Here is a 14072-nt window from a genome sequence, read left to right on the forward strand (position 1 = left end):
CAACCCACCCACTCTAACCTTCCTCTTGGAGCCCACCAAGAGCACAGACTTTGTGGCTTTGAGACAGGAAATTAGGAGGGTAAAAGCACTTCTGTTCTTGATAAGAAGCCAAGGGAAATTGTGGAGGACCGTAGGGAAACAGTGCTCTGACCTCATTCCTCAACATCAGAAAAGTTATACTGACAGGCTAACTAGATCAACTACTTTGATTAAAACAGTTTTGGAAAACTAGTATTCAGTTCCCATATATATATATTTTACAAAAAAAAAAAAAGCTAGTCAACTCAAAGTATTATGCTTAATAGTTTTGTTTCTTCTCTCCTTCCTATTAAAGGAGCCAGGGGTCCTAGAGGAAAGCTTTTCTTTTTTTCTTTCTTTTTTTTTTTTCAGAATATTTCAATGCTTAGGTATCTTTGTATTTGAATGAATCCTGAGTGGTTAGCAAAGCCCAGTCAATTTAAGGAAAGAGAGAGACATAAGAATTGCCTAGGACTCTCCAAAGATGGTGGTGCTTGGCAAAGAGCTTTTGGAGACTATTCCCAGGATGCTCAGCTGTTTCTGCCCTCTCCTCTGTTGCTTTCCACATTCTCTGTATTTTATACTTACCTTTCTGATGTACATGATTTTGTCTCCAGTAGAGTGAGAGCTTTCTCTGGGAAGAAGCCTTTATAGTTTTTGCTTTTATGTTTGTATAAATATAAATATGCATTTATATTTATAATGCCTGACATGTTCATTTCAATTATTTCAGAGCCTCACATATATCAATTTCCATAGGTTTAGGGCTGGAAGGGACTTCAGAGGTCATCTAGTCTAACTCTTCCATCTAAAAGATGAGTTAAGATCCAGAGAGATTAAGGTTGCTAAGTTGTATAGAACATAAAGTCTTCAGGGTTCAAAGTCAGGAAGATGAGTACAAATCCTATTTTAGTGATAGGTGTATCACCCTATACAAGTATTTTATCTTAGCTTCTGTTTCCTCTTCTATAAAATGAGGTTGCTGAGACTATAGTTCTTGTCAGCTCTAAATCTATGACCCCATAAGTGATTTTGCCCAAGTTCACCCATTAGTAAGCCTCAGGAATGATATTTGAACCCAGGTCCTCTGACTGCAAAGTCAGTCTTAGATCCTTTGGTCTATTTTACTCTACTTGATCTTACCCTGAAAACCTGGATTTTTCCCTGCTGGTATGTTATTTGGTTTAGTGAACTTCAGATTCCTTTTCCCTCTCTTCATAATCCCATCCTCCCAGGTCCCCAAAACGTCATGAATTTGAGGGGAAAAAACAAATAGGATGTCCAGTTAGGGGGTTGGATCCAGAGGCTCCTAGGTCCATGCCCTGAGGTCTCTTCAATCTTGCAGCTTCAAAGCTTTAACCATTTATGTAATTTTCTTTGGAAGAACTGGAATACCAAGAGGAAGGGAGAAGACATTTGTGATGACACTAGGGACAAACTGAAATCACCCTTCTTGTCTTCTAAAATGCACATCATTTTATTTTTTTATTTTGCTTTTTCTAACAGCAATATAGAAACAAATAATCAAAAAAATAAAATTAGAAATTGTCAGCTATGTAATAGCACTTGGTATTGCTAGGAGATACATGTGAGGAGATCCAAAACTGTCAGGATATCTGAGGGTCAACAGACCACTATGATTGGCTACTGTAAATACAAAGCCATTAGACAATGTTACTTAGACGATATGTCTGCTGCATGTCATACTTAAAAGATGCTTGGCACAGGACAGATTAAGAAAACAATGCAAGCAGGAGACATAATACACACATTGGACCAGTTGCTACCCATTATAAATCTGGTGAGTCTGTTGGCAGAGAAGGTTAAGGCCTACCTTGAATGATTAAATTTGTGTTGAGAATGGGGAGGGGAAAGGAGATAGAGTTTATCTGTGCAATAATTTGCCTAAGGCAGGACCAATCTACAAAGGAACTCTCAACACAAAGCTGTGACTGACACAGGAAAAGTGATGGGAATGCATTACAAGTTGAAAAGAATCACTCCTAGAAAATGGAGACTATGAGAAAGCTTGCAGCCACATGTCAGAAACTGCTTTTTTCCCCCTCTATAGTCTCATTATCTCATAAAGCCAAGAGACTTTATACAAGCCTCTTCTATGCACTTTTCCTTTGACTATAAATATTCGTATATTAGATCATAAAATCTTGAGGAAAGGAAGAGTGGGACATCTATATTATATTTATCAGTGTAGCCCTCTCTCTGTCTAAAATAGTTCCACACACTCAATAACTGTGAATTAAATAAGTGAATGTATTAAATCAACTAATGGGTCAAATCATGTTTTTCCAACTAAAGGGCCAATTTTTCCATTAGCTATCTTATTGATCCTATTGATTGCTCAGATTATGTACTTGGGCCAAAATTGGGAGTGCACTTTAAGTTGGTCAGTTCCCATCTAAATTCCCATCCCTAATTTAGACCTAAATTAGGTCTAAAATTGATCTGATTAAACATATGTTTGAAGTGTGTGAGTATATTTTGAGTGCTTGGGTATCTAGTTTCTGTGTGAGAGACATGGACCATTTGTACATGCCTCTGTATATATGGGGAAAAGAGTATCTTCTCTATCTCATAATAAATTAGATTTCTATTCATCCTAACACTGCATTTCCTCATAGCATTAAAGGCCTCTTTCTCCAAGAAGCTCAGGAGTGCCTCTTTAGAGTACATTGGTGTTTCTAGGTAAACATTGAAATCATTATTAAGGTGATAGTCTCCAGCTTCTACAAGATGTATTTAGTGCAGGAGCCCAGTACCAACTTCACAAGGATGTAGTTGTGCGATTAACTTCCTTTTCTTTTCAGATCAGAAGCTGGAAATCAAAGCTCTGGGTAAGTTTATCTTAGATCATGGTCTTGTCCTTCTGCCACCTGCTCCAGATGACAGAAATAATTACATTCTTTGGCCACCTACAAAAGTCCAGAAGCAGTTCAAGTTATTGTTCACCTACTATGAGTTATTGATTTCCCTCAAAAAGCTTCATATTTCTCCTCTTTGCTCTTTTCCTTACTTATATATTCCAGTGACTTAATTGCTTATGTGCACATTTTCACATACAGGATATTTTTATAGCCTAGGCTCTTATCTGTAATGTGTGGGTGTTTTTTGTTTTTATTAGAGTTGTGCTCAGGGATTAGGGAGAAATCAGAAAATAGAATAAAAACTCTTAAAAGTGTGTTGACTAAGCCCCATGGAACCTTAAAGGAAAAAAAGAGCAGTGGAATGTTGTGCTTAAAGAGTAGAAATATTAATCTATATGCTCTCTGCTGTCCAGAAACCATCTGGGGTTGGGCAAAACATTTTAAATTCAAAAAAGAGGAGTATACAGTGAAGGAGGCAGGTCTGGGAAATCAGCTGAGCTGGATTGCACAGGAAATGTGAGGAAACTGGGTTAAAGCAAAAGTGGAGAGTTATATTGTTAAGTAACTTTATGACTTTGAATAAGTTATATGTGCAGAGCCTTCAAAATAAAGGAATTGGACAAGATGATATTATTGGTCTTTTCTAGTTCTGAAGTTAATGTTCTTATAATTTAATTATTGCTGATTTGGGGACATTGCGACAAATGTTCTGCTGTTTGGGGTTTTTTTGTTTTTGTTTTTGTTTTATTTTTTGAGTCTCAGTTCTCTCAGATATTGGCCTTTACAGTACCAGTGGAGATGGTTCTATGAAAACAGAAAGCATTTCTTCTAGTACCAGAGCTCTATCACAATCAACTAGTTCCTCCCTTTGGATAGAACTAATCAGTTACCTGCTATTATAAGTAACTGTTTAATTCAATCAGATTGGGAAACTGGTTGGATACATAGACTTGGTGATAGCTGATTTTGATTGTCTTTGTGGAAGGCAGTAAAAATGGAAATAAAGTTAGGGAGGTGGTATGACCAAGCTCAGTGAAGAGGCATTTTCTGGCACTCACCAGGTAACTCTATGGGTACCCTAAAGGGAAAAATTGAATTCAACCCACTGTGGTCTTCATGTGCCCCTTTGGGCATGAGGGGGAGTAATAAATAAATGAGAACAACAATATACGGCCTCTTTGGAGGTTCTCTTGGGTATTTTCTGCTTAATGACAGTAAAACCTAAGTTCAACATCTATCTCTAATGTATTACATTAGAGAAGGACCATCAGACTATGTAGCAGAAATGGTATCTCTTTCCACTGCTACCTAAGAACTTGAATCAAAAACTGGCAAAAGTTTTGACTAGCTTTGCCAAAAGGATCTTACTCTTGTGTTATAGTGTCAGCACCCAGGAACACACGATCCTAGCTGTTGGTTCTAGGAGTTCCTTTTCCAAGAAGGCCTATGTAAAAGTGTATCTGCTACCTAACTGTATAAGTAGTAGAGCCCTATCACTCACTCAGAAAAATGCACTCCTTGGGGAAGAACACTTTTTTCTCTTTGTATACACAGTGCCTACCACAGCATTAATAAATGCTTCTTGATTTGATTAGATTAGAATACATGGAGACTTTAAGATCAACACTGAAGGGACATTGACACTGAGATGGGTACACTGAGCATAAGAATCACCTCCCTATACTTTAGGGGTTCATTATATCTGATACCCATGGAGATCCTTTGGCAATAAGGGTAGGGCCACAGTGCCTGGGGCAGAGGGACTTTTTCCTCCCTTTGGCAGCCCTGGTCATAGCACCAGTGATTTGTGTTCACAGGCACATGGGCATGGAATGGAGGGAAGGCTCGACTAGGAGGTTGGAAGGAACCAATCTCTTACAGCACTATCACTAGTAAAACAGCTTTATAGAAGGATCACTCAGATATTAAGCAGATAAGAAGTCTTGAAGGCTTCTATGATCCCAATAACATCTGTCTGAAAGTTCTAGTTCCTTAGTTCTGGTGGATCCAAGTCATCCCAGCCAAGACCTGCAAGATCCTCAGGGAAACTCAGCCCCATGCTCAGGAACCTCTCCACCTCCACCTGGAACTTGTCCCACTGCTGATGGGCATCTGAACTTGTGTATCTTCCTGCCAACCCTTTACTGCACCACTCCCCTTTTGGTGATCTCCACATCTCATTCTCCTTCAGCAGAGGGAGAACCTGCGCGTGTTGATGTTCATTTTGGTCACTCCAATGACCTTAAGAGGGGTGGAAAGGCTGAAGGAGGAGGCCAAGGGGGAGTCACAGAAGAGGTCAGACAGCTCATCTCGCTCCTCCAGCTCATAAGTAGCATCATTGAGCATCCTCCGGTGGAGGTGGCAGGTTTGCTCTATCTTCAGCTTGTTGATGTCACTGCGGAGGCGCATCAGCTGTCGGGCCAACTGCTGATCTTGCAATCGCATCTCTGCCTGGGGGTCAAAAATTAGCACAGGGTTGGCGATAAGTGAGAGACTCCCTTTTCTAAAGAGAAGATTATCCTACCTAGGAAGAGGCTAAATAAAGTTAGAGGCTTAAAATGCACAAACTCATTTGTCCCAGAGACAAAAGGAAGAAATATCACACTAATAGACATGTGGCCAAAGACAGATGCAGTAGCAGAGACCCAGCCATGGCAATGGAGACAGATATTGAACATACCAAGGTAGCCCTGGGAAACTGAGGGAGATGGGTCCTAAAGTCTTTTCTGCCAATCACATGTGTTGTGATCATTAGAAAGTTCTTATTTTCTCAATATTCCCCATATGAGAAAGGGGAATGATTTTTAGTAAAAATACCTTTCATTTGGGAAGTACTTGTTTGGGAACCTCCATTACCTCATTTAATACATTATTAATAATAATAATAACATTTATGTAGTGTTTATTATGTGTCAGGCACTATGCTAAATGCTTTACAATTATTATCACATTTGATTCTCACAACAATCCTAGAAGGTAAAGTGTTGTTATTATCCTTATTTTACAGTTAAGGAGAATGAGTTAGATAGATAGAGATAAAATGACTTTCCCAGGATCATACAACTAAGAAATGCCTAAAGTCAGATTCGAATTCAGTTCTTCCCGACTTCAGGTCCCAGATCTATATCCACTGTAATAACTAGCTGTCAATGACACTGTCACAAAGTATTGTGATTCCTATTTTCCAGATCAATAAATTGTAGAAACTTTACATGACTTGGCCAAGATCACAGTGCTATTTTTTGTCAGAATAAAGACTTAACCCCAGATCATCTAACTCCTGTTCTGGTATTCTTTATGATATGCTACTGGTTAATGTCCATTGATTATACTGTGATTAGGTTTCTAGTCCATGTTTTCTCACCAATTAGTGATATATTCTTAGATAAAACATTTATTGCTGCCCCAAGAACCAGGAAAACAAGTTCGAATCCTGCCTCTGATGCTTACTAGCTTACTAATTGTGTTAAACTCCAAGTCTCAATTGCCTTTTTTGGAAAATGGGGGTAAAAATGTTATCTTTTTAATAGAAATGTTGTAAGAATTATGTGAGATAATGTACGTAGAACAATTTTCAAACTTTGTTATTTAAAGAAAGGATTATAGGATCTAGTCTTAGAATTTAAAGGTAGAAGACTGAGGTCATTTAGTCCAAATCCATTTTACAAATGAGAAAAATGAGGTTCATACCTGCTAAGTGACTTTTCCAAGGGTACACAAGTAGCAAGTAACAGATAGATTTACACTGAGGACTCCAACTGATTTATATTTGGACTCCAACTTCCCTTTCTAGTATTCTATACTCCCTCTCTCAGCTGACATTTGCACATCATGTTAAAGTTTACAAAATGTTTTGCACATATTATCTTATATTTTTAAACAGTCATTTCTTGGATACATTCCAGGTGTCAGATTTTCCTCAGGGACACCGGGATCTCTGATGTGCTTTGATCCTTCTAGAGCTGTGACACTAGGGCAAAATGGGCTCTCTTAAGACTTGGGCTTGCTGTCTCCCCACAGATTTCCTGAGTTCTCCCTTCTAACTGTTTACTGTGCCTCAACTTGTAAAAAGCAATTATTTTGCTGCTTTTATGAAGTCATGGCTAAGCTATGTAGTATACCTTTGTTAATGGTAAAACTTCCTGGTGCTTGAGCCAAGTGGATTTGAACAAAGCACCTTGGGGTATCAGGCAGAGGCTACAGCCATCCATCAAAGAAGCTAAAGCATGTTTTCCTGCTCTCACTGTCCCATAGGTTTTGAATGTATTTGTCTTAAAAAATGTATATATTTTAAAAAAAACAATGCCATCTTGAGGAGAATGGAATGATTTCAAACCCAATTTCTGTTCTGTCTATTTCACAGACAGATCAAGGAAAGACATTTGTCCAGGCTCACACAGACAGTTAAAAACAATGCACCAGAGCTGATAAGAACTATAAAAGACTTTTTTTTTTTTACTTTATTTTATAGATGGGGAAACTGAAACCCAGAAACATTAATGACTTGTATAGTAAGTATTTATTAAAGCAGTGTTTGGATTGATCTGCCTTGGACTGATTATAGGATGTTTTCTGTTATACATGGCTTCTATTTTTTTTTTCCTAGACATCATAAAGAATCTGTATAAGCCTTATCCTTGGGACTAGGCTTGTCCCCAAGGTATGCTAACCTGGTGAGTATTAATTTTCCCACCTGGTGCATATTAATTTTCCAAATTATTTTTTCATCTCATTCCTGGCTCATTATGGAAACGATGCAATGGGCTGGTATCCTGATCTTTCACTCCGGGTGGCCTGAGCAAAGGTATGTCCCATCTTGGTATGACAGATTTTTTTTCAGAGAAGAGAAAATAACATTTACTTGGTTCTTTGAGGTGTGGCTTGTTCTCCAGCTAAACCTTTAATTACTGTAAATGACTTGGTGAGAGAAGTTTAAAATCTTACTGTTATAGGGAAGCAAGCAGTTTAGGCTCCCTGTAGCTGTCCTAATGTGGGACTTTGTAGTTTTCCCAAGTCAATAAGCAGTTATTAAGTGCCTGGTGTGTGCCAGGTATTGTGCTAAGCACTGAAGATATCAAAGAAAGTAAAAACAATCCCTCCTCTCAAGAAGCTTCTGATCTAAAGGGGGTAACAACATGCAAAAACAAATAAACAAAACCTATGTACAAATAGATAGAGGATAATCTCAGATGGAGATATTAAGATAGATGAGGAAAGGTTTCTTGTAGAAGGCAGGATTTTAACTGAGATGTAAAGGAAGCCAAAGAAACTAGTCAAAGAAGGAGATAACAGGCATGCAGGATAACCAATGAAAATGTACAGAGTTGGGAGGGACAATTGTATTTAATGCAATCCAATCAATAACATTTGTTTGTTTGCTTGCTTGAACCCTTTCCTTTTAAAAAAATTTTTTTTATTATTTTGAGGTAGAAGGAAATAATGGAAAAATTCTGGACTTGGAGTTATGAGACAACTAGGATCAGATCCCAGTTTAATAGGTAAATCTCTGAGCTTCAATATCTTCATCTATAAAATGGCAATAACAACACAAAATAGTTTTTCACACTTCCTTGTTTTCATCATGTATTTATCTGTATATTTCTACAGGTGCAGATGTTTCCATCATTAGACTATAAACTCCTTGAGAGTAGGGACTAGGTCCCTTTTGTCTTTATATCCCCAGTGTTTTAGCACAGTGCCTCACATATGATAACTACTAATTAACAAGGGCTTCCTGATTGATTCATAATACCTTTCTCATTAGGTTATGGTAAGAATCAGGTGAAATTATGAATAGACTCTTGAAGCTATATAAATGCTCATGTATTTTCTCATGTGTTTAGAGCATTCAGTTCAAATCAACAGGTGCTTTCTAAGCATTACCATGTGCAAACCATGGTGCTAACACTGGAAATACAGAAACAAAAATAAAACAGTCCCTGACTACAAGGATCATCTGACTGTCTTGGAGGAATGGGGTTGTTTTGCTATACAGTATCCTTCTATGTAATGGAATTTGTTGCAATGAGATTTGTTTTGAATAGGAATGAGCTAGTGTGTTCTCATGATTAGATCTTCTTGGAGGCTGGTTAAAGGAAGAACAAGTCAAAGAATATGGAGAAGGGAGTATTTGGTTCTTCTCTTTGCCTAAGCCTGTGCCATTTCAAATGAAAGCAAAGGTATTGCTGTCATTTTGCTTTGTTTTGAGACAATCGGAAAAATCAGGAAGATGAAAATGTATTTCTCTCCCTGCCATTTTTTTCTTTGCTTTCTCCTTTCCCACGGGGACTGGTTTTTAGTTTTTAGTTTTGTTTGTTTTGTTTTAACTATTTATAAAGTCAGAGGTACCAATCACTTTAGATCATAATAAAGTATAATAAACTCATGGACTTAAAAAGCCAGTTCAATCTCATAATTTTAAAAATGAAGAAACTGACGGTTAGAGTAGTGAAGGGCCTTTGTTATTTAGTCCACGTCACATAAAGAACAACTGAAGAAACCAGGAATGTTAACCCAGAGAAAAGGAAATTCAGGGAACATGAACCTTGTTTTTAAATATCTGAAGATCTCTCATGTGGGAGATTTGTGGTTTTTAGTCCCAGAAGATAGAACCAAGAGTAATTAGTAGGAACTGCAAAAACCAATGTCAAGGAAAGCATCTTAACATTTAGAACTGTTCAAAATTAGAATGTTCTGCCTCAGAAAATAGAGTCTGTCAATGAAGTCAGACAAGCAGTTAGGCAATAAACATTTACTAAGAATCTGTTATGTGCCAGGCACTATTCTAAGTACTGGGGATACCAAAAAAAAAAAAAAAAAAAAGACAAAAGAAAATCCTTGCTTTTAAGATTTCAATCTAATGGAGGAGCTAATATGAAGACAACAATGGGCCAACAAGATACACAGGGATAAATTAAAGATAATCAATAGAAGGAAAGCATTAGCATTATAGGGTGTGTGTCAGGAGGAAAGACTTCTTAGAGGAGATGAAAGTTTAACTGAGACATGAAGGAAACAAGAAGTAAAGATAAGAAGGGTATGAGGAAGAGCCAGTGAAAATGCCCAGAGTCAAAAGATGGAATGTCTTTTGAGAGAAACAGTAAGGAAAACCATGTCACAAAGGAGGCAGAAGGTAAGGCATAAGAACATAGGAGGGAGCACAGCTAACCAACAGATAACAGTTTTAAATGCTAAATAGAGGATTTCATATTTGATCCTGAACATAATATAGAGTCAGTAAAGTTTACTGAATCAGAGAGGGGTCAGGGAAGCCACGATCAAATAGCAATTATGAAGATTATTTTGAAAGCTAAGTAGGGTACAGGCTACAGTGGGGAGAGATTTGTGACATGCAGATCAACCAGCAAACTACTGCAATTAGTCCTTGTTGTAAGTTCAGAGCTTGCTCCAGGGCAGTATCGGAAAACAGAAGTGAGCATGTATGAGAAATGTTATGGAAGTAAAATAGAGAGAACTTGGCAACAGATTGGATATGGGAGGTGAGAAAGAGTGAGGAGTTGAAGAAGATACACAGGTTATGAGTCTGGGTGACCTGGAGCATATCAGTACCCTTAACAGTATAATAGGGAATTTAAGAAGAGGGGAGCTTTTTGGAGAAAGGATACCAAGTTCAGTTTTAGACATGTTGAGTTTAAGATGTCTACAGGACATCCAGTTAGAGCTATCTGATGGATAACTGAGATATAATTCTGAAAGTTAGGAAAGAAGTTAAGATTGACTTAGTAAATATGAGAATCATTAGCATAGAGATTGTAATTGAAACTATGGAAGCTGATGACATCACCAAATAAAATAGTATAAAAGGAAAAAAAAGAGATAAGTATATATAAAGGGTCCAGGAGAATCCTAGGGGACACCCACTTTTAGCAAGCAGGACCTGGACAAAGATCTAGCAAAAAAGACTGAAAATTAGTCATGTTGGAGGAGAACCAGGATTCAAGAATGTCACAGAAACCTAGAGAGAAAAGAGGGATCAATGGTAACAAGGTCAAAAAGGGTAAGGACTGAAAGAAAATCATTGGATTTGGCAATTGAAAGATATTTGGTAACTTTGGAAAGAAAAGATACCAAACTACAGTCAAAAAAGAGTTAAAGAAAAGAAAGTGGAGACATCTATTATAGTTGCTGGCCTTCTCAAAGAGTTTAGTGATAAAAGGGAGAAGACAATTTGTTTGACAGGTCCTAAAGAGGTAGGATTATGGCTCTTTTGGAATTATTTCTGAAGTCAGGGGTTAAAATACATAACAACAATAACAATACTCTTTCTTTGCAGTTATGTCCGACTCTTCATGAATCCATTTGGAGTTTTCTTGGCAAAGATATTGGAGTAGTTTGACATTTCCTCCTCCAGTTAATTTTACAGATAAGGAAATTGAAGTAAACAGGGTTAAGTGACTTGTCCATGGTCACACAGCTGCTAAATGTTGGAGGTCAGATTTGAAATTAGGAAGATGGAGCTTTGTGTTTCCAGGCCCAGCTATTTATCCACTGTGCTGCATACCTGCTCCACACTGATTACTTAGGGGGGTATAAAATGATTGTCTTGTCATAGTGCCCAGTTGATGTCATATAATAAATTTCCGCTGGATCTAGTCAGCATGTTCCATGGTCTTCTCCAACCTTGTCCAGCAGTGCATATATAGAAGTGAAGGCAGTGGATGGTAGGAGCAATCCAAAGCTGAAACTTGGCAGGGCAAGATTAGTGGTAGGATAAGGAGGCAAGGGATTCAAAAGAAGAAGACAGGGTGGAATTGAACTGGCCCATTAAGGGGTCAAGATGAGGAAGAGGAGAAGAGAGTAACTGATGACCTGGGAGAGAACTGGGGGTCTAAAGGTCACAGTGTGGATGTAGAACAGGGTTTGGGGACTACAAGGGAGAAAAAGCAAGAGAGATGGAAAATCAGATTAGGGAATTTCTGAGTTCATGAATATGGAAATGGTACATTTGTGAATGATCAAGGTTATGGCCAGCTTTGTGTTTGGCAGAAGTAGGCTGGAGAACTGGGTGGTGTGAGAGGAGAAAATTGAATAATGATGAGGCTAGGTTGTTTGTGAGAGTATTACAATCAGGGTTGGAGTTCCTTAGCATGTGGGCAGGAGGTGATGAGAAGAGAAAGACTGTGACTCAAGTATTGAACTCATTGAGAAAGAAAGAGGAATGTCTTAGAGGTATGTAAATAATAGTTACCAGAACTTTGGGTAGTGGCAATGGACTAAATGAACCTCAAAAGGGGAGAAATTATTGAGTGATGATAGAAGAGGGAGAACCTGAAAGTACTAATGGGAAGAAGGTATATTCCAAATAGTAGGTATATTCAACTAGTCAGGGGAATGATCAAAAATAAGCCAGGACTGGAAAGGAAGGCCAGAGATGCTATGTAATCAGGAAGGACGCTGGTTTCTCTGAGAGCCAGAAGACAGAAGGAGTAAGAAAGGAAAAAGATTTAAGATTAAAACAAATCTATTACCTATAGAGAGACATTCCAGAGAGCACAGTGAAAAGGAGTAGCTTTGGATGGGTGGATGGGTTGGACTGAGGGAAATAGGAACAAAGGATCAGCTAGAATGGAATTGAGAATGGGGTTTCAATGGCAACTTAAGATTCAGAATCATTGGTATGATGAGTCTAAACATTAGGAAAGCATTTAATCACCAAAGGAATATTTCAGATAGGTTTTCATTGTATTTCTCATAGTGGTTTGGTCTTAGGCAGTTCCAGTGAGGGGACAAGTCTGGGATTTGAAGGAATAGGGTTATTCCTCTAAGGCAAGGAGGTGAAACTCAAGCCTTCCTCCTCTTTCCTGAAAGGTAGGAATTTAATATTTGATTTAAAATGATGTTTCTCTCTCCATGAGGGAGGCAGGAGACCAATCCAGAAACCTGGTATGTTGAAGTTTTCTCCCTTTACTCTAAAATCAGAAGACTGGTGCCCAAATGAATAGCATTCCTTTCCTCTAATAGGAGGCTGGAGAGCTGGAACAGTAGTATCTTAAGGCAAGAGGTTAAGAGACCTGTTGCAATAGAACAGTATTTTCTGGAAGTCTGATCAGAGCTAGACAGCTATTTATTGAGTATGTTATAAGGAGGATTCCTTTAAGGGAATACCTTTAGCCTCAGAGATCTCTTCAAACTTTAAAATTCTGATTCTCTGAACTACATGGTTCAAGAAAGACACTAATAACTGGAGAGACCAGGAAGACTTCTGGCAAGACATCACACTTTCAGTGAACCTTGAAAGAAGAGAAGAGTTCCAAAAGACAGATATGAGAAGGGAGGATATTACAGGCATGGGGGAAGCCATTTATGGAGAGTAGCAAATGGTTCAGTTTGGCTAGAGTGTAGAGGCAGTGTGCTTAGTGGAGAGGGAGGCTAGTAATGGGTAAAATAGAAAAATAGGCTGAGATCAGATTGTGGAGGGCTTTAAATGCCAAAGAGAGGAATTTGTATTTTATCATGAAGGTGCTAGAAAGGCACTAAAGCTCTTTGGGCCGGAAAGTGACATGATGAATGATGTGCTTTAGGAATACATTTGGCAACTGAGGAGAGATGAGTCAGAAAGGAGAAAGATTGGGAGCAGTGAGACTGGGTGGGAGGCTATTGCAATAGTCCATGTGATGAAGGCTTTAACAAAAGTGATGGTTGTGTAAACAGAAAGAAGTCAAATGTCAGAAATGTTAAAGTGGTAGGATCCACATGATTTGATATCTGACAAGATAAGAGGGGGTGAGTGTGATGTCTTATATTGCAAACATGGCGGAGCTGGAAGATTGTGATAATTTGGACAGAAATAGGGAAGTTAAGAGGTAGAATGAGTTCACTAGAAAATGAGCTGTGCATTGGAAAGACCAGCCTCCTGTTTAGACATTTGGAAAATGGGACTTTGAGGGGAGTAGTGATACAGTAAATAGAAGTATGGCCAGATCTTGGAACTTTTAATTCTGGGCTCTTTCTACATTAAGAGATCTTAGGCTTAGAGCAGAGGTCATCTAGTATCACTTGCTCATTTGACAGAAAAGGAAATTAAAAGATTTACCTAAGCTTTAACACAGCTAAAATTATAACCTCCACTCTCTGATTCCAAATTCAGTGAGTTTTCAAGTACACTCTTTTATCTATGCTGCTACTCATAAGAAGAAGCTTTGTCTAGTTATG

General features: G+C 38.2%; 1 protein-coding gene across 2 annotated transcripts in view; it reads right to left on the reverse strand.

Moving 5' to 3' along the window:
* Positions 1–1471: 1471 nt before the first annotated feature.
* The window catches only part of FAM167A (family with sequence similarity 167 member A), a 54077-nt gene continuing 41476 nt past the window's right edge, over positions 1472–14072 (reverse strand). For both annotated transcript variants that reach the window (XM_003757928.4, XM_031951129.1), the window contains exon 3: positions 1472–5351. In XM_003757928.4, the coding sequence (XP_003757976.1) occupies positions 5088–5351 (264 nt within the window). In that variant the 3' untranslated portion in view covers positions 1472–5087. The remainder of the gene's footprint in view (positions 5352–14072) is intronic.

Source organism: Sarcophilus harrisii, chromosome 2, assembly GCF_902635505.1.
Source record: "Sarcophilus harrisii chromosome 2, mSarHar1.11, whole genome shotgun sequence".
NCBI lineage: Eukaryota > Metazoa > Chordata > Mammalia > Dasyuromorphia > Dasyuridae > Sarcophilus > Sarcophilus harrisii.